Source organism: Abramis brama, assembly GCF_963993115.1.
Source record: "Abramis brama genome assembly, chromosome: 8".
Taxonomy (NCBI): Eukaryota; Metazoa; Chordata; class Actinopteri; order Cypriniformes; family Leuciscidae; genus Abramis; species Abramis brama.
The window spans coordinates 5,978,417-6,003,529 of NC_139970.1; the positions used below are offsets into that span (position 1 = coordinate 5,978,417).

The 25,113-nt window shown below is 44.3% G+C and overlaps 2 protein-coding genes across 2 annotated transcripts; both read right to left on the reverse strand.

The window, feature by feature from the left end:
- Positions 1-4,188: 4,188 nt before the first annotated feature.
- Positions 4,189-7,320, reverse strand: LOC311087992 (uncharacterized protein). The gene is made up of 4 exons (XM_084121598.1): positions 7,008-7,320; positions 6,066-6,197; positions 5,649-5,786; positions 4,189-5,358 (listed from the first exon to the last, which is right to left on the reverse strand). The coding sequence occupies exons 1-4, from the start codon at positions 7,090-7,092 to the stop codon at positions 4,286-4,288; spliced, it is 1,428 nt and encodes a 475-aa protein (XP_083977724.1). The 5' UTR covers positions 7,093-7,320; the 3' UTR covers positions 4,189-4,285.
- A 3,481-nt stretch (positions 7,321-10,801) lies between these two features.
- LOC311088746 (uncharacterized protein) lies at positions 10,802-13,795 on the reverse strand. Its single transcript, XM_084123028.1, has 4 exons — positions 13,484-13,795; positions 12,537-12,668; positions 12,120-12,257; positions 10,802-11,862 (listed from the first exon to the last, which is right to left on the reverse strand). Exons 1-4 carry the CDS (start codon positions 13,566-13,568, stop codon positions 10,898-10,900), a joined length of 1,320 nt encoding a protein of 439 aa, XP_083979154.1. The 5' UTR covers positions 13,569-13,795; the 3' UTR covers positions 10,802-10,897.
- Positions 13,796-25,113: the final 11,318 nt, after the last annotated feature.

Genomic DNA, 25,113 nt, shown 5'->3' on the forward strand with positions numbered 1-25,113 from the left:
CACGTTATATTGTAGGCTTATGCATTTCTTAAAACAAACAAAAAAAAAAGAGACTTTAGGCAAAAGTTTAAACTCAGGATTGATACAGTCCGGTAACAATTTTGCAGCCATATTATAACACTAATGTTCGTGTTTAACAGTAAACAAAAATGCCCATTAGTGATTATATGGGTTTTACTTGTACAATGAAAAAAATGCATAAACTTATGACAGTTTGCATATTTATACTTTGCTTATTATTAAAACTAAACCAACATACAAAGATGAACTTCCACTTGACGTCTGTACTGCATTTTTGCAAGCAGATGTGTCGGAAATCAAATTTTGTAAGGCACTTTATTTATGCACTTCTTCGGGCTGCGTAATGAAGCTAAAAGAACTTCTCACCTAGGACTCCAGCGTCTGTTGTGCTTAAACAAGCAGACAGACACAATAAAACGGCACTAAACGAGCAGCACACTTGAGCTGTCATCCTCTCGACCTGCAATCTCAAAATCAACTCTGCTGGAAGATGCACTGAATTAGTGAGTCAGGAGGGGCAGACAGCAAGGACCACAAAACTACAAAGAAAGACCCCTGTTGCCGCATCAAAATATCAGCTGAGTCCCACAACAAACGCTATCAAAAGAGTTTAAAACACTTTTTTGAAAATGCGTTTTTAAAGATCCAATTGGGGGTCTGGGTAACTCCAACCCTAATGAAAATCACTTGCCTGCAGCTTTCTAATATAGCCTAATCTTGAAGACCTTGATTAGCTTGTTCAGGTGTGTTTGATTAGGGTTGGACGTCGTAATAATTACCATAATTAGGAGATGATTGATTGTTTTTATGGCAACACTATCAACGGCAAATGAATCTGCAGTGGTCAGGTGGTACAGCTATCACGTGGTACAAGTCGGAGTTCTACCACAAGTTACAAGTTGTAATTAAGACTAAACTCCTACACCTAAACTCTCCAGGAAATGGATCTCTACTGGAGACGGGCATAAGTCTGCATTGAACATCAAGAGACAAAGGGGCATGTCTAGAATTTGAATCTGAATTTCTCAATTGCTGATTGATTTGCGATGTGAATCCATGCAAGTAATTATGAATGAAAACAATGTTTCCAGCCACTGTAGTGAATATAGTGGAATACACAGCCATGGTTATATCATAGCCAATTTAATATTGGATGGTTTCATATGGATTGCATAATCAGATAATATTTGTTCACTCAAGCTTTCTATAGACATATTTCTTATCGTGACCGAGGCAAGTAGCCTGTAGAGTTTTGGTTCATTTCTGTGACTGAGACCGAGACGGCAGACAGCGCACCCTGTTTGTTTTCTTTATTTTACAAAAGCACAACATTTAATTGTTATTGTGAGTGTACGTAAGTAAAAGTTTGTTCGCGTTTGTCGAATGCTAATTTAAAGGGGGCCTATTAGGCAAAATTCACTTTTGCATGCTGTTTGGACATAAATGTGTGTTGGCAGTGTGTGTACACAACCACCCAATAGTGATTTAGAGCTAATAGAGCTTATTTGCATTTAAAGGGCACACACCAAAAAGTGACAATTTAAACATGCTGTTAAAAAAGGATCTGTTGGCTATTTTGAGCTAAAACTTCACATACACACTCTGGGGACATCAGAAACTCATTTTACATCTTGTCCCCTTTAACATGCCCGAATCAGACATAACATAACATAAAATCAGATTTTGGAAGAATTTGTAGCGCCACTCGGACAGGTGTGCCAAAACACTTATTTATAAACTAACGACGTCTTCGCCTACACAAAAACCTGCTCACTTCAGGCTTGAAAAGAGATGTGGGTTGCCCAATTTTCCATTTTAGAGAAAAAAGGAGTTTGTACAAAGCTCCTGGATGTCACAATTCCTGTCGCAAACAGACAAAGTGACAAGGAGCCACGTAGTCGGCAGGGTTCGAACCTGCGCGGGGAGACCCCAATGGATTTCGAGTCCATCGCCTTAACCTCTCGGCCACGACTACTCCCACCAGTGAGTCACATGCTCAGAGAACACCGGGGCCAACTATCAATGTGGATGGCGAAAATATTGTGTTGGCAAAAAGGAGTTCAACAACGTCTTCACCTACACGAAAAGATGCCATCATCCGGATTTGGACTGGGGATGCTGCGGGCACAACGCAGAGTACTAAATGCTATACAGAGAAAGCAATCTTTCCACTTGCCCCGGGCCTGCACGTACAGAGTCAACGGCAAGCTTCAGCTCAGTTCTCTCAAAGTCCCCCATCACCGCTTGCTTAGACAGTAGGGACTTTAAGCAACAGCCTCTGGTGGAACGGCATTCTGTCGTTCTATTGCGCACGAGCGACATTAACTGCTACCTCGCGACGTTCTACTGTAACCGTCTACCACGGGAGAACAGCTGATTTGCCGTAGTCGTTACTACGTGACAGATTAAGAACATTAATGTTGTGTTTTAGGTTATGTGGCATTGTAATCGTTTCTGTATATCATTAAATGCCAAAAGCAACCCTTCTCTTCCTTTTTAAAATCACTTCCTTTTTTTGTATTTTGTCTGATGATTAAATTACCCCTACGCCGTCCTCTTTACTGTCGCTTAGTGATTTTTGCGCTCTTTAGCTCTTTGCCATTGCCGGAACGGCAGTGTTGGGCAATCCGCAGCTGTTGCTTAAAGTCCCTAGTAACCAAGCATTACAGCAGGCAAAACAACACCAAATGCTGGGAAATAACCCTTATCTTGAAGAGGAAGACCACCTCTCTCAAAGGCTGGGAAGAGCACAGCAAGAGATTAGGGGAAGTTTCCTTGAACCCTGGACCCTCAGATTAAAAGTCTGATGCTCTACCATTTGAGCTAGCCGGGCTTTTGACAGGGAACAGCCACCCTAGGGATATAACAGCACTTTCTCCTTAAAGTGTTCATGCTTTGTCAGCTTAAAGTTTGTGGTATTAAAGGATGAAGACCACAATTTATAAAGGGACGAGAGAGATAGGCTGCTCCTTCCAAAGCTAGGAACACTGCCATTGAAAGAGTGGAGTTTTTTTTCATGGCATGTTGCTAACTCTAAGGTGGTTTCGACAAAAGAGCAATTGGGACATAATGAGTAGGTTTCTGTTTGACTTTTCTAAGAGAGAACGAATGCAACATTTCAAAACACTAATATCCAAGATTCTCCATAAAATATAATGCGGCGACTCTTGAGCTGCACAACATGAAGGCCGTGAAGTTGTCGGGGGATGCCAACGCCATTGCTCCGACAGCCTGAATAGAATGGCCAAAATCACATATGATCTGGGCCTTTTGAAACGATGCCCACTTCAGGCTTGAAAAGAGCCCAATGTCCGTGTTAGAAAAAAAAAAAAAAAAGCAGCTCGTACAAAGCTCCTAGATGTCACAATTCCTGTCGCAAACAGACAAAGAGCCACACAGTCGGCAGGGTTCGAACCTGCGCAGGGAGACCCTGATGGATTTCAAGTCCATCGCCATAACCTCTCAGCCACAACTACTCCTGCCGCTTCTTGCGTGGGTTTGGTTGTATAGTCATGCACTGTGAAACTGTCGTCGGTGCATCGTGCACACAGCAGCAACTGAACGTTACCCCAGATAGCCGTGCGATGTGGAAAGAACAGTGACCCGACTACTTTGAAAATTGTGCAGTGTGAACTCGGCATTACAGGCATTCAGAACTCATTTGGTCGCAGGTAACTAAAGGGATCATCTGTTAATAGGCTTGAAGTTGCAACTTCCTAAAATAAAATGACCACTAGAAGACAATTTCACTAAAATGCTTCAGAATGCAGAAGACTATTGGTCAATAGACAATACTGGTTGAAACTTCACAGAATTCATAGAATTGTTCGTCCAATCATTGCATTTGGATTCAGACGTTTCCATGTCAACACCATCAACGCCGAAATGAATCTGCATCAGTCAGGTGGTACAACTAGAGCACTGCAAGTTGTTTATGTTCATTATCACTGTAATGTTATGCATTTTAGACATGAGGCAATTTAGTGCAGTCTTTCAACCTGTGACACTTTACAGACTCTGGTGTGCGTTCAAGCATTTTGAAAGAGGCGCGGCTTTGGAGAGTGGGATCTCACGCATTGATTCCAATGAGCACAGCCAAACTAACACTGGAATACAAAAATCTAATTCCTTGTTTTCCCACTTAAAAAAAAAAAAGAAAAAAAAAAGAGAGGAAATGGTCTTACAAGTGTGAGATTTATTTGATGATAAACAGGGAAAACACCATACATCCAATGGTTAAATCAGCACTGCATGCATAGTCACATTACTTATGGCCAGGATGTTGGCCATAAGGGTCAGTTGGCTTTGGAGGTTCGGCTGCAGGCTTCATTGGAGGCGCTGCAGGCTTCACAGGAGGCTTCGGGGGTTCGCCTGCAGGCTTCATTGGAGGCTTGGGCGGTTCGGCCACAGGCTTCACAGGAGGCTTCGGGGGTTCAGCTGCAGGCTTCATTGGAGGCTTCGGGGGTTCAGCTGCAGGCTTCATTGGAGGCTTCGGGGGTTCGGCCACAGGCTTCATTGGAGGCTTTGGGGGTTCGGCCGCAGGCTTCACAGGAGGCTTCGGGGGTTCAGCTGCAGGCTTCATTGGAGGCTTCGGGGGTTCGGCCACAGGCTTCATTGGAGGCTTCGGGGGTTCGGCTGCAGGCTTCACTGGAGGCTTCGGGGGTTCCACTGCAGGCGTCACTGGCAGTTCGTCTGAAGGCTCCGGAGGTTCGGTAGAAGGCTCCGGCAGTTCAGCAGAAGGCTCCGGCAGTTCTGTAGAAGGCTCCGGCAGTTCGTTAGAAGGCTCCACTGGAGGCTTTGGAGGTTCGGCTGCAGGCTTTCCTGGAGGCTTTGGAGGTTCGGCTGCAGGCTTCCCTGGAGGCTTTGGAGGTTCGGCTGCAGGCTTCCCTGGAGGCTTTGGAGGTTCGGCTGCAGGCTTCATTGGAGGCTTGGGCGGTTCGGCCACAGGCTTCACAGGAGGCTTCGGGGGTTCAGCTGCAGGCTTCATTGGAGGCTTCGGGGGTTCAGCTGCAGGCTTCATTGGAGGCTTCGGGGGTTCGGCCACAGGCTTCATTGGAGGCTTTGGGGGTTCGGCTGCAGGCTTCACAGGAGGCTTCGGGGGTTCGGCTGCAGGCTTCACAGGAGGCTTCGGGGGTTCGGCTGCAGGCTTCATTGGAGGCTTCGGGGGTTCCACTGCAGGCATCACTGGCAGTTCGTCTGAAGGCTCCGGAGGTTCGGTAGAAGGCTCCGGCAGTTCGTTAGAAGGCTCCGGCTCTTCGGTAGAAGGCTCCACTGGAGGCTTTGGAGGTTCAGCTGCAGGCTTCCCTGGAGGCTTTGGAGGTTCGGCTGCAGGCTTTCCTGGAGGCCTCGGCGGTTCGGCTGCAGGCTTCACTGGATGGATACAGATAGTCAACTTCAGTCAGTCCGTTTAGAGGCATTCAGTCTCAGATACAGCACAAAACCCAAATACCAAGTTTTACACCTCTTAATTATTAATCATGATCGTATTATTAATCATATGAATTAATTTTGTAAAGCCATCCTGTGCTATTGGCTGAATACTTTTTACATTGAGAACGATTAATTATAAGACAAGACAAACTGAAATGAGGAAGCTGACCCAAACACTAATATAATAACACAAATACCTGCAAATGGATCCATACACTGATGTCCACATCCATTGCTGCAGCATTTCTCATTGTTCGGACAGTCACTGTCATAGTAACACAACTCTGCACACATTCCTGCTCCAGACTTTGTGCTTGGACACTCCCCTGCCTTTGCTGTTATAGAGACACATGACAGAGAAACCACGTCACTGAATACTGAATGTCTCATACACTGTATGAAAGAAAAAAAAAAAAAAAAAAAAAAAGATCGTAGGAGGATTTACCGGAATATTCAGTCCATCTACTTCATAGTTTCACGTTTAGTTCAATGTGTTACTCGCGGTTTCTTTGCAATTATTTGTGAAACTTGCTAGCAATTCCTCAGTGAAAACTTTTTCAGGGTTTTTTTTTTTCCTGGAAGACGTATAGCATGCATCAATAATTAAAACTCACTGAAAACAGGCGGCACACACGCAGACCCACAGGGAAATTGACAGCATTTGTGTCCTCCAGAGCAGTCTCTATCAGAAGTGCAATCTCGTCGGGAGGGCACGCCCCTCAGCATCGCCGGACACTGACCAGACACTACAGAAGAGGATCATTAGGGGAGACCAGGAAGTGCTGTAATAGTTTGCTTCAGCATTTGCAAGTCAGGGGTTTTGCAATGAGTCTCAAACTTTATAATATTCACACATTTATCTGCTTCAAGTAGCTTAGAAATCTACCATTTTTCACTAAACCGCATCAATCAGTTTCAAAGACTGAGAGTGAAGTTACAACCTACCCCACTGTAGTAGAGTGAGTAATAGTGCAATGCTGATAGAAAGCATGGACAGTTAATTTGTTGTATACCAATTTACTGGTGTACATCTTCAAAAATGATGCCATCCCCATGACCACCCTCATTTCCTTTTAAGCATTTTAATAAGCCACTCAACAGAAAACAAAACAAATATAGAAACCCACTATATATGTAAAATGCAGAGTTATCGGTTATAATTAGCTCCCCACGTTATATTGTAGGCTTATGCATTTCTTAAAACAAACAAAAAAAAAAGAGACTTTAGGCAAAAGTTTAAACTCAGGATTGATACAGTCCGGTAACAATTTTGCAGCCATATTATAACACTAATGTTCGTGTTTAACAGTAAACAAAAATGCCCATTAGTGATTATATGGGTTTTACTTGTACAATGAAAAAAATGCATAAACTTATGACAGTTTGCATATTTATACTTTGCTTATTATTAAAACTAAACCAACATACAAAGATGAACTTCCACTTGACGTCTGTACTGCATTTTTGCAAGCAGATGTGTCGGAAATCAAATTTTGTAAGGCACTTTATTTATGCACTTCTTCGGGCTGCGTAATGAAGCTAAAAGAACTTCTCACCTAGGACTCCAGCGTCTGTTGTGCTTAAACAAGCAGACAGACACAATAAAACGGCACTAAACGAGCAGTACACTTGAGCTGTCATCCTCTCGACCTGCAATCTCAAAATCAACTCTGCTGGAAGATGCACTGAATTAGTGAGTCAGGAGGGGCAGACAGCAAGGACCACAAAACTACAAAGAAAGACCCCTGTTGCCGCATCAAAATATCAGCTGAGTCCCACAACAAACGCTATCAAAAGAGTTTAAAACACTTTTTTGAAAATGCGTTTTTTAAAGATCCAATTGGGGGTCTGGGTAACTCCAACCCTAATGAAAATCACTTGCCTGCAGCTTTCTAATATAGCCTAATCTTGAAGACCTTGATTAGCTTGTTCAGGTGTGTTTGATTAGGGTTGGACGTCGTAATAATTACCATAATTAGGAGATGATTGATTGTTTTTATGGCAACACTATCAACGGCAAATGAATCTGCAGTGGTCAGGTGGTACAGCTATCACGTGGTACAAGTCGGAGTTCTACCACAAGTTACAAGTTGTAATTAAGACTAAACTCCTACACCTAAACTCTCCAGGAAATGGATCTCTACTGGAGACGGGCATAAGTCTGCATTGAACATCAAGAGACAAAGGGGCATGTCTAGAATTTGAATCTGAATTTCTCAATTGCTGATTGATTTGCCATGTGAATCCATGCAAGTAATTATGAATGAAAACAATGTTTCCAGCCACTGTAGTGAATATAGTGGAATACACAGCCATGGTTATATCATAGCCAATTTAATATTGGATGGTTTCATATGGATTGCATAATCAGATAATATTTGTTCACTCAAGCTTTCTATAGACATATTTCTTATCGTGACCGAGGCAAGTAGCCTGTAGAGTTTTGGTTCATTTCTGTGACTGAGACCGAGACGGCAGACAGCGCACCCTGTTTGTTTTCTTTATTTTACAAAAGCACAACATTTAATTGTTATTGTGAGTGTACGTAAGTAAAAGTTTGTTCGCGTTTGTCGAATGCTAATTTAAAGGGGGCCTATTAGGCAAAATTCACTTTTGCATGCTGTTTGGACATAAATGTGTGTTGGCAGTGTGTGTACACAACCACCCAATAGTGATTTAGAGCTAATAGAGCTTATTTGCATTTAAAGGGCACACACCAAAAAGTGACAATTTAAACATGCTGTTAAAAAAGGATCTGTTGGCTATTTTGAGCTAAAACTTCACATACACACTCTGGGGACATCAGAAACTCATTTTACATCTTGTCCCCTTTAACATGCCCGAATCAGACATAACATAACATAAAATCAGATTTTGGAAGAATTTGTAGCGCCACTCGGACAGGTGTGCCAAAACACTTATTTATAAACTAACGACGTCTTCGCCTACACAAAAACCTGCTCACTTCAGGCTTGAAAAGAGATGTGGGTTGCCCAATTTTCCATTTTAGAGAAAAAAGGAGTTTGTACAAAGCTCCTGGATGTCACAATTCCTGTCGCAAACAGACAAAGTGACAAGGAGCCACGTAGTCGGCAGGGTTCGAACCTGCGCGGGGAGACCCCAATGGATTTCGAGTCCATCGCCTTAACCTCTCGGCCACGACTACTCCCACCAGTGAGTCACATGCTCAGAGAACACCGGGGCCAACTATCAATGTGGATGGCGAAAATATTGTGTTGGCAAAAAGGAGTTCAACAACGTCTTCACCTACACGAAAAGATGCCATCATCCGGATTTGGACTGGGGATGCTGCGGGCACAACGCAGAGTACTAAATGCTATACAGAGAAAGCAATCTTTCCACTTGCCCCGGGCCTGCACGTACAGAGTCAACGGCAAGCTTCAGCTCAGTTCTCTCAAAGTCCCCCACCACCGCTTGCTTAGACAGTAGGGACTTTAAGCAACAGCCTCTGGTGGAACGGCATTCTGTCGTTCTATTGCGCACGAACGACATTAACTGCTACCTCGCGACGTTCTACTGTAACCGTCTACCACGGGAGAACAGCTGATTTGCCGTAGTCGTTACTACGTGACAGATTAAGAATATTAATGTTATGTTTTAGGTTATGTGGCATTGTAATCGTTTCTGTATATCATTAAATGCCAAAAGCAACCCTTCTCTTCCTTTTTAAAATCACTTCCTTTTTTTGTATTTTGTCTGATGATTAAATTACCCCTACGCCGTCCTCTTTACTGTCGCTTAGTGATTTTTGCGCTCTTTGCCATTGCCGGAACGGCAGTGTTGGGCAATCCGCAGCTGTTGCTTAAAGTCCCTAGTAACCAAGCATTACAGCAGGCAAAACAACACCAAATGCTGGGAAATAACCCTTATCTTGAAGAGGAAGACCACCTCTCTCAAAGTCTGGGAAGAGCACAGCAAGAGATTAGGGGAAGTTTCCTTGAACCCTGGACCCTCAGATTAAAAGTCTGATGCTCTACCATTTGAGCTAGCCGGGCTTTTGACAGGGAACAGCCACCCTAGGGATATAACAGCACTTTCTCCTTAAAGTGTTCATGCTTTGTCAGCTTAAAGTTTGTGGTATTAAAGGATGAAGACCACAATTTATAAAGGGACGAGAGAGATAGGCTGCTCCTTCCAAAGCTAGGAACACTGCCATTGAAAGAGTGGAGTTTTTTTTCATGGCATGTTGCTAACTCTAAGGTGGTTTCGACAAAAGAGCAATTGGGACATAATGAGTAGGTTTCTGTTTGACTTTTCTAAGAGAGAACGAATGCAACATTTCAAAACACTAATATCCAAGATTCTCCATAAAATATAATGCGGCGACTCTTGAGCTGCACAACATGAAGGCCGTGAAGTTGTCGGGGGATGCCAACGCCATTGCTCCGACAGCCTGAATAGAATGGCCAAAATCACATATGATCTGGGCCTTTTGAAACGATGCCCACTTCAGGCTTGAAAAGAGCCCAATGTCCGTGTTAGAAAAAAAAAAAAAAAAGCAGCTCGTACAAAGCTCCTAGATGTCACAATTCCTGTCGCAAACAGACAAAGAGCCACACAGTCGGCAGGGTTCGAACCTGCGCGGGGAGACCCTGATGGATTTCAAGTCCATCGCCATAACCTCTCAGCCACAACTACTCCTGCCGCTTCTTGCGTGGGTTTGGTTGTATAGTCATGCACTGTGAAACTGTCGTCGGTGCATCGTGCACACAGCAGCAACTGAACGTTACCCCAGATAGCCGTGCGATGTGGAAAGAACAGTGACCCGACTACTTTGAAAATTGTGCAGTGTGAACTCGGCATTACAGGCATTCAGAACTCATTTGGTCGCAGGTAACTAAAGGGATCATCTGTTAATAGGCTTGAAGTTGCAACTTCCTAAAATAAAATGACCACTAGAAGACAATTTCACTAAAATGCTTCAGAATGCAGAAGACTATTGGTCAATAGACAATACTGGTTGAAACTTCACAGAATTCATAGAATTGTTCGTCCAATCATTGCATTTGGATTCAGACGTTTCCATGTCAACACCATCAACGCCGAAATGAATCTGCATCAGTCAGGTGGTACAACTAGAGCACTGCAAGTTGTTTATGTTCATTATCACTGTAATGTTATGCATTTTAGACATGAGGCAATTTAGTGCAGTCTTTCAACCTGTGACACTTTACAGACTCTGGTGTGCGTTCAAGCATTTTGAAAGAGGCGTGGCTTTGGAGAGTGGGATCTCACGCATTGATTCCAATGAGCACAGCCAAACTAACACTGGAATACAAAAATCTAATTCCTTGTTTTCCCACTTAAAAAAAAAAAGGAAAAAAAAAGAGAGGAAATGGTCTTACAAGTGTGAGATTTATTTGATGATAAACAGGGAAAACACCATACATCCAATGGTTAAATCAGCACTGCATGCATAGTCACATTACTTATGGCCAGGATGTTGGCCATAAGGGTCAGTTGGCTTTGGAGGTTCGGCTGCAGGCTTCATTGGAGGCGCTGCAGGCTTCACAGGAGGCTTCGGGGGTTCGCCTGCAGGCTTCATTGGAGGCTTGGGCGGTTCGACCACAGGCTTCACAGGAGGCTTCGGGGGTTCAGCTGCAGGCTTCATTGGAGGCTTCGGGGGTTCAGCTGCAGGCTTCATTGGAGGCTTCGGGGGTTCGGCCACAGGCTTCATTGGAGGCTTTGGGGGTTCGGCCGCAGGCTTCACAGGAGGCTTCGGGGGTTCAGCTGCAGGCTTCATTGGAGGCTTCGGGGGTTCGGCTGCAGGCTTCACTGGAGGCTTCGGGGGTTCCACTGCAGGCGTCACTGGCAGTTCGTCTGAAGGCTCCGGAGGTTCGGTAGAAGGCTCCGGCAGTTCAGCAGAAGGCTCCGGCAGTTCTGTAGAAGGCTCCGGCAGTTCGTTAGAAGGCTCCACTGGAGGCTTTGGAGGTTCGGCTGCAGGCTTTCCTGGAGGCTTTGGAGGTTCGGCTGCAGGCTTCCCTGGAGGCTTTGGAGGTTCGGCTGCAGGCTTCCCTGGAGGCTTTGGAGGTTCGGCTGCAGGCTTCATTGGAGGCTTGGGCGGTTCGGCCACAGGCTTCACAGGAGGCTTCGGGGGTTCAGCTGCAGGCTTCATTGGAGGCTTCGGGGGTTCGGCTGCAGGCTTCACAGGAGGCTTCGGGGGTTCGGCTGCAGGCTTCACAGGAGGCTTCGGGGGTTCGGCTGCAGGCTTCATTGGAGGCTTCGGGGGTTCCACTGCAGGCATCACTGGCAGTTCGTCTGAAGGCTCCGGCTCTTCGGTAGAAGGCTCCACTGGAGGCTTTGGAGGTTCAGCTGCAGGCTTCCCTGGAGGCTTTGGAGGTTCGGCTGCAGGCTTTCCTGGAGGCCTCGGCGGTTCGGCTGCAGGCTTCACTGGATGGATACAGATAGTCAACTTCAGTCAGTCCGTTTAGAGGAATTCAGTCTCAGATACAGCACAAAACCCAAATACCAAGTTTTACACCTCTTAATTATTAATCATGATCGTATTATTAATCATATGAATTAATTTTGTAAAGCCATCCTGTGCTATTGGCTGAATACTTTTTACATTGAGAACGATTAATTATAAGACAAGACAAACTGAAATGAGGAAGCTGACCCAAACACTAATATAATAACACAAATACCTGCAAATGGATCCATACACTGATGTCCACATCCATTGCTGCAGCATTTCTCATTGTTCGGACAGTCACTGTCATAGTAACACAACTCTGCACACATTCCTGCTCCAGACTTTGTGCTTGGACACTCCCCTGCCTTTGCTGTTATAGAGACACATGACAGAGAAACCACGTCACTGAATACTGAATGTCTCATACACTGTATGAAAGAAAAAAAAAAAAAAAAAAAAAAAGATCGTAGGAGGATTTACCGGAATATTCAGTCCATCTACTTCATAGTTTCACGTTTAGTTCAATGTGTTACTCGCGGTTTCTTTGCAATTATTTGTGAAACTTGCTAGCAATTCCTCAGTGAAAACTTTTTCAGGGTTTTTTTTTTTCCTGGAAGACGTATAGCATGCATCAATAATTAAAACTCACTGAAAACAGGCGGCACACACGCAGACCCACAGGGAAATTGACAGCATTTGTGTCCTCCAGAGCAGTCTCTATCAGAAGTGCAATCTCGTCGGGAGGGCACGCCCCTCAGCATCGCCGGACACTGACCAGACACTACAGAAGAGGATCATTAGGGGAGACCAGGAAGTGCTGTAATAGTTTGCTTCAGCATTTGCAAGTCAGGGGTTTTGCAATGAGTCTCAAACTTTATAATATTCACACATTTATCTGCTTCAAGTCAAGTAGCTTAGAAATCTACCATTTTTCACTAAACCGCATCAATCAGTTTCAAAGACTGAGAGTGAAGTTACAACCTACCCCACTGTAGTAGAGTGAGTAATAGTGCAATGCTGATAGAAAGCATGGACAGTTAATTTGTTGTATACCAATTTACTGGTGTACATCTTCAAAAATGATGCCATCCCCATGACCACCCTCATTTCCTTTTAAGCATTTTAATAAGCCACTCAACAGAAAACAAAACAAATATAGAAACCCACTATATATGTAAAATGCAGAGTTATCGGTTATAATTAGCTCCCCACGTTATATTGTAGGCTTATGCATTTCTTAAAACAAACAAAAAAAAAAGAGACTTTAGGCAAAAGTTTAAACTCAGGATTGATACAGTCCGGTAACAATTTTGCAGCCATATTATAACACTAATGTTCGTGTTTAACAGTAAACAAAAATGCCCATTAGTGATTATATGGGTTTTACTTGTACAATGAAAAAAATGCATAAACTTATGACAGTTTGCATATTTATACTTTGCTTATTATTAAAACTAAACCAACATACAAAGATGAACTTCCACTTGACGTCTGTACTGCATTTTTGCAAGCAGATGTGTCGGAAATCAAATTTTGTAAGGCACTTTATTTATGCACTTCTTCGGGCTGCGTAATGAAGCTAAAAGAACTTCTCACCTAGGACTCCAGCGTCTGTTGTGCTTAAACAAGCAGACAGACTCAATAAAACGGCACTAAACGAGCAGTACACTTGAGCTGTCATCCTCTCGACCTGCAATCTCAAAATCAACTCTGCTGGAAGATGCACTGAATTAGTGAGTCAGGAGGGGCAGACAGCAAGGACCACAAAACTACAAAGAAAGACCCCTGTTGCCGCATCAAAATATCAGCTGAGTCCCACAACAAACGCTATCAAAAGAGTTTAAAACACTTTTTTGAAAATGCGTTTTTAAAGATCCAATTGGGGGTCTGGGTAACTCCAACCCTAATGAAAATCACTTGCCTGCAGCTTTCTAATATAGCCTAATCTTGAAGACCTTGATTAGCTTGTTCAGGTGTGTTTGATTAGGGTTGGACGTCGTAATAATTACCATAATTAGGAGATGATTGATTGTTTTTATGGCAACACTATCAACGGCAAATGAATCTGCAGTGGTCAGGTGGTACAGCTATCACGTGGTACAAGTCGGAGTTCTACCACAAGTTACAAGTTGTAATTAAGACTAAACTCCTACACCTAAACTCTCCAGGAAATGGATCTCTACTGGAGACGGGCATAAGTCTGCATTGAACATCAAGAGACAAAGGGGCATGTCTAGAATTTGAATCTGAATTTCTCAATTGCTGATTGATTTGCGATGTGAATCCATGCAAGTAATTATGAATGAAAACAATGTTTCCAGCCACTGTAGTGAATATAGTGGAATACACAGCCATGGTTATATCATAGCCAATTTAATATTGGATGGTTTCATATGGATTGCATAATCAGATAATATTTGTTCACTCAAGCTTTCTATAGACATATTTCTTATCGTGACCGAGGCAAGTAGCCTGTAGAGTTTTGGTTCATTTCTGTGACTGAGACCGAGACGGCAGACAGCGCACCCTGTTTGTTTTCTTTATTTTACAAAAGCACAACATTTAATTGTTATTGTGAGTGTACGTAAGTAAAAGTTTGTTCGCGTTTGTCGAATGCTAATTTAAAGGGGGCCTATTAGGCAAAATTCACTTTTGCATGCTGTTTGGACATAAATGTGTGTTGGCAGTGTGTGTACACAACCACCCAATAGTGATTTAGAGCTAATAGAGCTTATTTGCATTTAAAGGGCACACACCAAAAAGTGACAATTTAAACATGCTGTTAAAAAAGGATCTGTTGGCTATTTTGAGCTAAAACTTCACATACACACTCTGGGGACATCAGAAACTCATTTTACATCTTGTCCCCTTTAACATGCCCGAATCAGACATAACATAACATAAAATCAGATTTTGGAAGAATTTGTAGCGCCACTCGGACAGGTGTGCCAAAACACTTATTTATAAACTAACGACGTCTTCGCCTACACAAAAACCTGCTCACTTCAGGCTTGAAAAGAGATGTGGGTTGCCCAATTTTCCATTTTAGAGAAAAAAGGAGTTTGTACAAAGCTCCTGGATGTCACAATTCCTGTCGCAAACAGACAAAGTGACAAGGAGCCACGTAGTCGGCAGGGTTCGAACCTGCGCAGGGAGACCCCAATGGATTTCGAGTCCATCGCCTTAACCTCTCGGCCACGACTACTCCCACCAGTGAGTCACATGCTCAGAGAACACCGGGGCCAACTATCAATGTGGATGGCGAAAATATTGTGTTGGCAAAAAGGAGTTCAACAACGTCTTCACCTACACGAAAAGATGCCATCATCCGGATTTGGACTGGGGATGCTGCGGGCACAACGCAGAGTACTAAATGCTATACAGAGAAAGCAATCTTTCCACTTGCCCCGGGCCTGCACGTACAGAGTCAACGGCAAGCTTCAGCTCAGTTCTCTCAAAGTCCCCCACCACCGCTTGCTTAGACAGTAGGGACTTTAAGCAACAGCCTCTGGTGGAACGGCATTCTGTCGTTCTATTGCGCACGAGCGACATTAACTGCTACCTCGCGACGTTCTACTGTAACCGTCTACCACGGGAGAACAGCTGATTTGCCGTAGTCGTTACTACGTGACAGATTAAGAATATTAATGTTATGTTTTAGGTTATGTGGCATTGTAATCGTTTCTGTATATCATTAAATGCCAAAAGCAACCCTTCTCTTCCTTTTTAAAATCACTTCCTTTTTTTGTATTTTGTCTGATGATTAAATTACCCCTACGCCGTCCTCTTTACTGTCGCTTAGTGATTTTTGCGCTCTTTGCCATTGCCGGAACGGCAGTGTTGGGCAATCCGCAGCTGTTGCTTAAAGTCCCTAGTAACCAAGCATTACAGCAGGCAAAACAACACCAAATGCTGGGAAATAACCCTTATCTTGAAGAGGAAGACCACCTCTCTCAAAGTCTGGGAAGAGCACAGCAAGAGATTAGGGGAAGTTTCCTTGAACCCTGGACCCTCAGATTAAAAGTCTGATGCTCTACCATTTGAGCTAGCCGGGCTTTTGACAGGGAACAGCCACCCTAGGGATATAACAGCACTTTCTCCTTAAAGTGTTCATGCTTTGTCAGCTTAAAGTTTGTGGTATTAAAGGATGAAGACCACAATTTATAAAGGGACGAGAGAGATAGGCTGCTCCTTCCAAAGCTAGGAACACTGCCATTGAAAGAGTGGAGTTTTTTTTCATGGCATGTTGCTAACTCTAAGGTGGTTTCGACAAAAGAGCAATTGGGACATAATGAGTAGGTTTCTGTTTGACTTTTCTAAGAGAGAACGAATGCAACATTTCAAAACACTAATATCCAAGATTCTCCATAAAATATAATGCGGCGACTCTTGAGCTGCACAACATGAAGGCCGTGAAGTTGTCGGGGGATGCCAACGCCATTGCTCCGACAGCCTGAATAGAATGGCCAAAATCACATATGATCTGGGCCTTTTGAAACGATGCCCACTTCAGGCTTGAAAAGAGCCCAATGTCCGTGTTAGAAAAAAAAAAAAAAAAGCAGCTCGTACAAAGCTCCTAGATGTCACAATTCCTGTCGCAAACAGACAAAGAGCCACACAGTCGGCAGGGTTCGAACCTGCGCGGGGAGACCCTGACGGATTTCAAGTCCATCGCCATAACCTCTCAGCCACAACTACTCCTGCCGCTTCTTGCGTGGGTTTGGTTGTATAGTCATGCACTGTGAAACTGTCGTCGGTGCATCGTGCACACAGCAGCAACTGAACGTTACCCCAGATAGCCGTGCGATGTGGAAAGAACAGTGACCCGACTACTTTGAAAATTGTGCAGTGTGAACTCGGCATTACAGGCATTCAGAACTCATTTGGTCGCAGGTAACTAAAGGGATCATCTGTTAATAGGCTTGAAGTTGCAACTTCCTAAAATAAAATGACCACTAGAAGACAATTTCACTAAAATGCTTCAGAATGCAGAAGACTATTGGTCAATAGACAATACTGGTTGAAACTTCACAGAATTCATAGAATTGTTCGTCCAATCATTGCATTTGGATTCAGACGTTTCCATGTCAACACCATCAACGCCGAAATGAATCTGCATCAGTCAGGTGGTACAACTAGAGCACTGCAAGTTGTTTATGTTCATTATCACTGTAATGTTATGCATTTTAGACATGAGGCAATTTAGTGCAGTCTTTCAACCTGTGACACTTTACAGACTCTGGTGTGCGTTCAAGCATTTTGAAAGAGGCGTGGCTTTGGAGAGTGGGATCTCACGCATTGATTCCAATGAGCACAGCCAAACTAACACTGGAATACAAAAATCTAATTCCTTGTTTTCCCACTTAAAAAAAAAAAGGAAAAAAAAGAGAGGAAATGGTCTTACAAGTGTGAGATTTATTTGATGATAAACAGGGAAAACACCATACATCCAATGGTTAAATCAGCACTGCATGCATAGTCACATTACTTATGGCCAGGATGTTGGCCATAAGGGTCAGTTGGCTTTGGAGGTTCGGCTGCAGGCTTCATTGGAGGCGCTGCAGGCTTCACAGGAGGCTTCGGGGGTTCGCCTGCAGGCTTCATTGGAGGCTTGGGCGGTTCGACCACAGGCTTCACAGGAGGCTTCGGGGGTTCAGCTGCAGGCTTCATTGGAGGCTTCGGGGGTTCAGCTGCAGGCTTCATTGGAGGCTTCGGGGGTTCGGCCACAGGCTTCATTGGAGGCTTTGGGGGTTCGGCCGCAGGCTTCACAGGAGGCTTCGGGGGTTCAGCTGCAGGCTTCATTGGAGGCTTCGGGGGTTCGGCTGCAGGCTTCACTGGAGGCTTCGGGGGTTCCACTGCAGGCGTCACTGGCAGTTCGTCTGAAGGCTCCGGAGGTTCGGTAGAAGGCTCCGGCAGTTCAGCAGAAGGCTCCGGCAGTTCTGTAGAAGGCTCCGGCAGTTCGTTAGAAGGCTCCACTGGAGGCTTTGGAGGTTCGGCTGCAGGCTTTCCTGGAGGCTTTGGAGGTTCGGCTGCAGGCTTCCCTGGAGGCTTTGGAGGTTCGGCTGCAGGCTTCCCTGGAGGCTTTGGAGGTTCGGCTGCAGGCTTCATTGGAGGCTTGGGCGGTTCGGCCACAGGCTTCACAGGAGGCTTCGGGGGTTCAGCTGCAGGCTTCATTGGAGGCTTCGGGGGTTCGGCTGCAGGCTTCACAGGAGGCTTCGGGGGTTCGGCTGCAGGCTTCACAGGAGGCTTCGGGGGTTCGGCTGCAGGCTTCATTGGAGGCTTCGGGGGTTCCACTGCAGGCATCACTGGCAGTTCGTCTGAAGGCTCCGGCTCTTCGGTAGAAGGCTCCACTGGAGGCTTTGGAGGTTCAGCTGCAGGCTTCCCTGGAGGCTTTGGAGGTTCGGCTGCAGGCTTTCCTGGAGGCCTCGGCGGTTCGGCTGCAGGCTTCACTGGATGGATACAGATAGTCAACTTCAGTCAGTCCGTTTAGAGGAATTCAGTCTCAGATACAGCACAAAACCCAAATACCAAGTTTTACACCTCTTAATTATTAATCATGATCGTATTATTAATCATATGAATTAATTTTGTAAAGCCATCCTGTGCTATTGGCTGAATACTTTTTACATTGAGAACGATTAATTATAAGACAAGACAAACTGAAATGAGGAAGCTGACCCAAACACTAATATAATAACACAAATACCTGCAAATGGATCCATACACTGATGTCCACATCCATTGCTGCAGCATTTCTCATTGTTCGGACAGTCACTGTCATAGTAACACAACTCTGCACACATTCCTGCTCCAGACTTTGTGCTTGGACACTCCCCTGCCTTTGCTGTTATAGAGACACATGACAGAGAAACCACGTCACTGAATACTGAATGTCTCATACACTGTATGAAAGAAAAAAAAAAAAAAAAAAAAAGAAAAAAAAATCGTAGGAGGATTTACCGGAATATTCAGTCCATCTACTTCATAGTTTCACGTTTAGTTCAATGTGTTACTCGCGGTTTCTTTGCAATTATTTGTGAAACTTGCTAGCAATTCCTCAGTGAAAACTTTTTCAGGGTTTTTTTTTTTCCTGGAAGACGTATAGCATGCATCAATAATTAAAACTCACTGAAAACAGGCGGCACACACGCAGACCCACAGGGAAATTGACAGCATTTGTGTCCTCCAGAGCAGTCTCTATCAGAAGTGCAATCTCGTCGGGAGGGCACGCCCCTCAGCATCGCCGGACACTGACCAGACACTACAGAAGAGGATCATTAGGGGAGACCAGGAAGTGCTGTAATAGTTTGCTTCAGCATTTGCAAGTCAGGGGTTTTGCAATGAGTCTCAAACTTTATAATATTCACACATTTATCTGCGTCAAGTCAAGTAGCTTAGAAATCTACCATTTTTCACTAAACCGCATCAATCAGTTTCAAAGACTGAGAGTGAAGTTACAACCTACCCCACTGTAGTAGAGTGAGTAATAGTGCAATGCTGATAGAAAGCATGGACAGTTAATTTGTTGTATACCAATTTACTGGTGTACATCTTCAAAAATGATGCCATCCCCATGACCACCCTCATTTCCTTTTAAGCATTTTAATAAGCCACTCAACAGAAAACAAAACAAATATAGAAACCCACTATATATGTAAAATGCAGAGTTATCGGTTATAATTAGCTCCCCACGTTATATTGTAGGCTTATGCATTTCTTAAAAAAAAAAAAAAAAAAAAGAGACTTTAGGCAAAAGTTTAAACTCAGGATTGATACAGTCCGGTAACAATTTTGCAGCCATATTATAACACTAATGTTCGTGTTTAACAGTAAACAAAAATGCCCATTAGTGATTATATGGGTTTTACTTGTACAATGAAAAAAATGCATAAACTTATGACAGTTTGCATATTTATACTTTGCTTATTATTAAAACTAAACCAACATACAAAGATGAACTTCCACTTGACGTCTGTACTGCATTTTTGCAAGCAGATGTGTCGGAAATCAAATTTTGTAAGGCACTTTATTTATGCACTTCTTCGGGCTGCGTAATGAAGCTAAAAGAACTTCTCACCTAGGACTCCAGCGTCTGTTGTGCTTAAACAAGCAGACAGACACAATAAAACGGCACTAAACGAGCAGTACACTTGAGCTGTCATCCTCTCGACCTGCAATCTCAAAATCAACTCTGCTGGAAGATGCACTGAATTAGTGAGTCAGGAGGGGCAGACAGCAAGGACCACAAAACTACAAAGAAAGACCCCTGTTGCCGCATCAAAATATCAGCTGAGTCCCACAACAAACGCTATCAAAAGAGTTTAAAACACTTTTTTGAAAATGCGTTTTTTAAAGATCCAATTGGGGGTCTGGGTAACTCCAACCCTAATGAAAATCACTTGCCTGCAGCTTTCTAATATAGCCTAATCTTGAAGACCTTGATTAGCTTGTTCAGGTGTGTTTGATTAGGGTTGGACGTCGTAATAATTACCATAATTAGGAGATGATTGATTGTTTTTATGGCAACACTATCAACGGCAAATGAATCTGCAGTGGTCAGGTGGTACAGCTATCACGTGGTACAAGTCGGAGTTCTACCACAAGTTACAAGTTGTAATTAAGACTAAACTCCTACACCTAAACTCTCCAGGAAATGGATCTCTACTGGAGACGGCCATAAGTCTGCATTGAACATCAAGAGACAAAGGGGCATGTCTAGAATTTGAATCTGAATTTCTCAATTGCTGATTGATTTGCGATGTGAATCCATGCAAGTAATTATGAATGAAAACAATGTTTCCAGCCACTGTAGTGAATATAGTGGAATACACAGCCATGGTTATATCATAGCCAATTTAATATTGGATGGTTTCATATGGATTGCATAATCAGATAATATTTGTTCACTCAAGCTTTCTATAGACATATTTCTTATCGTGACCGAGGCAAGTAGCCTGTAGAGTTTTGGTTCATTTCTGTGACTGAGACCGAGACGGCAGACAGCGCACCCTGTTTGTTTTCTTTATTTTACAAAAGCACAACATTTAATTGTTATTGTGAGTGTACGTAAGTAAAAGTTTGTTCGCGTTTGTCGAATGCTAATTTAAAGGGGGCCTATTAGGCAAAATTCACTTTTGCATGCTGTTTGGACATAAATGTGTGTTGGCAGTGTGTGTACACAACCACCCAATAGTGATTTAGAGCTAATAGAGCTTATTTGCATTTAAAGGGCACACACCAAAAAGTGACAATTTAAACATGCTGTTAAAAAAGGATCTGTTGGCTATTTTGAGCTAAAACTTCACATACACACTCTGGGGACATCAGAAACTCATTTTACATCTTGTCCCCTTTAACATGCCCGAATCAGACATAACATAACATAAAATCAGATTTTGGAAGAATTTGTAGCGCCACTCGGACAGGTGTGCCAAAACACTTATTTATAAACTAACGACGTCTTCGCCTACACAAAAACCTGCTCACTTCAGGCTTGAAAAGAGATGTGGGTTGCCCAATTTTCCATTTTAGAGAAAAAAGGAGTTTGTACAAAGCTCCTGGATGTCACAATTCCTGTCGCAAACAGACAAAGTGACAAGGAGCCACGTAGTCGGCAGGGTTCGAACCTGCGCGGGGAGACCCCAATGGATTTCGAGTCCATCGCCTTAACCTCTCGGCCACGACTACTCCCACCAGTGAGTCACATGCTCAGAGAACACCGGGGCCAACTATCAATGTGGATGGCGAAAATATTGTGTTGGCAAAAAGGAGTTCAACAACGTCTTCACCTACACGAAAAGATGCCATCATCCGGATTTGGACTGGGGATGCTGCGGGCACAACGCAGAGTACTAAATGCTATACAGAGAAAGCAATCTTTCCACTTGCCCCGGGCCTGCACGTACAGAGTCAACGGCAAGCTTCAGCTCAGTTCTCTCAAAGTCCCCCACCACCGCTTGCTTAGACAGTAGGGACTTTAAGCAACAGCCTCTGGTGGAACGGCATTCTGTCGTTCTATTGCGCACGAACGACATTAACTGCTACCTCGCGACGTTCTACTGTAACCGTCTACCACGGGAGAACAGCTGATTTGCCGTAGTCGTTACTACGTGACAGATTAAGAATATTAATGTTATGTTTTAGGTTATGTGGCATTGTAATCGTTTCTGTATATCATTAAATGCCAAAAGCAACCCTTCTCTTCCTTTTTAAAATCACTTCCTTTTTTTGTATTTTGTCTGATGATTAAATTACCCCTACGCCGTCCTCTTTACTGTCGCTTAGTGATTTTTGCGCTCTTTGCCATTGCCGGAACGGCAGTGTTGGGCAATCCGCAGCTGTTGCTTAAAGTCCCTAGTAACCAAGCATTACAGCAGGCAAAACAACACCAAATGCTGGGAAATAACCCTTATCTTGAAGAGGAAGACCACCTCTCTCAAAGTCTGGGAAGAGCACAGCAAGAGATTAGGGGAAGTTTCCTTGAACCCTGGACCCTCAGATTAAAAGTCTGATGCTCTACCATTTGAGCTAGCCGGGCTTTTGACAGGGAACAGCCACCCTAGGGATATAACAGCACTTTCTCCTTAAAGTGTTCATGCTTTGTCAGCTTAAAGTTTGTGGTATTAAAGGATGAAGACCACAATTTATAAAGGGACGAGAGAGATAGGCTGCTCCTTCCAAAGCTAGGAACACTGCCATTGAAAGAGTGGAGTTTTTTTTCATGGCATGTTGCTAACTCTAAGGTGGTTTCGACAAAAGAGCAATTGGGACATAATGAGTAGGTTTCTGTTTGACTTTTCTAAGAGAGAACGAATGCAACATTTCAAAACACTAATATCCAAGATTCTCCATAAAATATAATGCGGCGACTCTTGAGCTGCACAACATGAAGGCCGTGAAGTTGTCGGGGGATGCCAACGCCATTGCTCCGACAGCCTGAATAGAATGGCCAAAATCACATATGATCTGGGCCTTTTGAAACGATGCCCACTTCAGGCTTGAAAAGAGCCCAATGTCCGTGTTAGAAAAAAAAAAAAAAAAGCAGCTCGTACAAAGCTCCTAGATGTCACAATTCCTGTCGCAAACAGACAAAGAGCCACACAGTCGGCAGGGTTCGAACCTGCACGGGGAGACCCTGATGGATTTCAAGTCCATCGCCATAACCTCTCAGCCACAACTACTCCTGCCGCTTCTTGCGTGGGTTTGGTTGTATAGTCATGCACTGTGAAACTGTCGTCGGTGCATCGTGCACACAGCAGCAACTGAACGTTACCCCAGATAGCCGTGCGATGTGGAAAGAACAGTGACCCGACTACTTTGAAAATTGTGCAGTGTGAACTCGGCATTACAGGCATTCAGAACTCATTTGGTCGCAGGTAACTAAAGGGATCATCTGTTAATAGGCTTGAAGTTGCAACTTCCTAAAATAAAATGACCACTAGAAGACAATTTCACTAAAATGCTTCAGAATGCAGAAGACTATTGGTCAATAGACAATACTGGTTGAAACTTCACAGAATTCATAGAATTGTTCGTCCAATCATTGCATTTGGATTCAGACTTTTCCATGTCAACACCATCAACGCCGAAATGAATCTGCATCAGTCAGGTGGTACAACTAGAGCACTGCAAGTTGTTTATGTTCATTATCACTGTAATGTTATGCATTTTAGACATGAGGCAATTTAGTGCAGTCTTTCAACCTGTGACACTTTACAGACTCTGGTGTGCGTTCAAGCATTTTGAAAGAGGCGTGGCTTTGGAGAGTGGGATCTCACGCATTGATTCCAATGAGCACAGCCAAACTAACACTGGAATACAAAAATCTAATTCCTTGTTTTCCCACTTAAAAAAAAAAAGAAAAAAAAGAGAGGAAATGGTCTTACAAGTGTGAGATTTATTTGATGATAAACAGGGAAAACACCATACATCCAATGGTTAAATCAGCACTGCATGCATAATCACATTACTTATGGCCAGGATGTTGGCCATAAGGGTCAGTTGGCTTTGGAGGTTCGGCTGCAGGCTTCATTGGAGGCGCTGCAGGCTTCACAGGAGGCTTCGGGGGTTCGCCTGCAGGCTTCATTGGAGGCTTGGGCGGTTCGGCCACAGGCTTCACAGGAGGCTTCGGGGGTTCAGCTGCAGGCTTCATTGGAGGCTTCGGGGGTTCAGCCGCAGGCTTCATTGGAGGCTTCGGGGGTTCGGCCACAGGCTTCATTGGAGGCTTCGGGGGTTCAGCCGCAGGCTTCATTGGAGGCTTCGGGGGTTCGGCCACAGGCTTCATTGGAGGCTTTGGGGGTTCGGCCGCAGGCTTCACAGGAGGCTTCGGGGGTTCAGCTGCAGGCTTCACTGGAGGCTTCGGGGGTTCGGCCACAGGCTTCATTGGAGGCTTCGGGGGTTCCACTGCAGGCGTCACTGGCAGTTCGTCTGAAGGCTCCGGAGGTTCGGTAGAAGGCTCCGGCAGTTCAGCAGAAGGCTCCGGCAGTTCGTCAGAAGGCTCCACTGGAGGCTTTGGAGGTTCGGCTGCAGGCTTTCCTGGAGGCTTTGGAGGTTCAGCTGCAGGCTTTCCTGGAGGCTTCGGGGGTTCGGCCACAGGCTTCATTGGAGGCTTTGGGGGTTCGGCTGCAGGCTTCACAGGAGGCTTCGGGGGTTCGGCCACAGGCTTCATTGGAGGCTTTGGGGGTTCGGCTGCAGGCTTCACAGGAGGCTTCGGGGGTTCGGCTGCAGGCTTCACAGGAGGCTTCGGGGGTTCGGCTGCAGGCTTCATTGGAGGCTTCGGGGGTTCCACTGCAGGCATCACTGGCAGTTCGTCTGAAGGCTCCGGAGGTTCGGTAGAAGGCTCCGGCAGTTCGTTAGAAGGCTCCGGCTCTTCGGTAGAAGGCTCCACTGGAGGCTTTGGAGGTTCGGCTGCAGGCTTTCCTGGAGGCCTCGGCGGTTCGGCTGCAGGCTTCACTGGATGGATACAGATAGTCAACTTCAGTCAGTCCGTTTAGAGGCATTCAGTCTCAGATACAGCACAAAACCCAAATACCAAGTTTTACACCTCTTAATTATTAATCATGATCATATTATTAATCATATGAATTAATTTTGTAAAGCCATCCTGTGCTATTGGCTGAATACTTTTTACATTGAGAACGATTAATTATAAGACAAGACAAACTGAAATGAGGAAGCTGACCCAAACACTAATATAATAACACAAATACCTGCAAATGGATCCATAC

Coding starts and splice junctions, on each gene's coding strand:
- LOC311088746 (XM_084123028.1), bottom strand. CDS start 13,568: ATGACAGCTCAAGTGTACTGCTCGTTTAGTGCCGTTTTATTGAGTCTG. Junction 12,258..12,536: donor GTGTGTGCCGCCTGTTTTCA/GTGAGTTTTAAT, acceptor TCTCTATAACAG/CAAAGGCAGGGGAGTGTCCA. Junction 11,863..12,119: donor GTGTATGGATCCATTTGCAG/GTATTTGTGTTA, acceptor GTATCCATCCAG/TGAAGCCTGCAGCCGAACCG.
- LOC311087992 (XM_084121598.1), bottom strand. CDS start 7,092: ATGACAGCTCAAGTGTACTGCTCGTTTAGTGCCGTTTTATTGTGTCTG. Junction 6,198..7,007: donor AACAGACGCTGGAGTCCTAG/GTGAGAAGTTCT, acceptor CCTCTTCTGTAG/TGTCTGGTCAGTGTCCGGCG. Junction 5,787..6,065: donor GTGTGTGCCGCCTGTTTTCA/GTGAGTTTTAAT, acceptor TCTCTATAACAG/CAAAGGCAGGGGAGTGTCCA.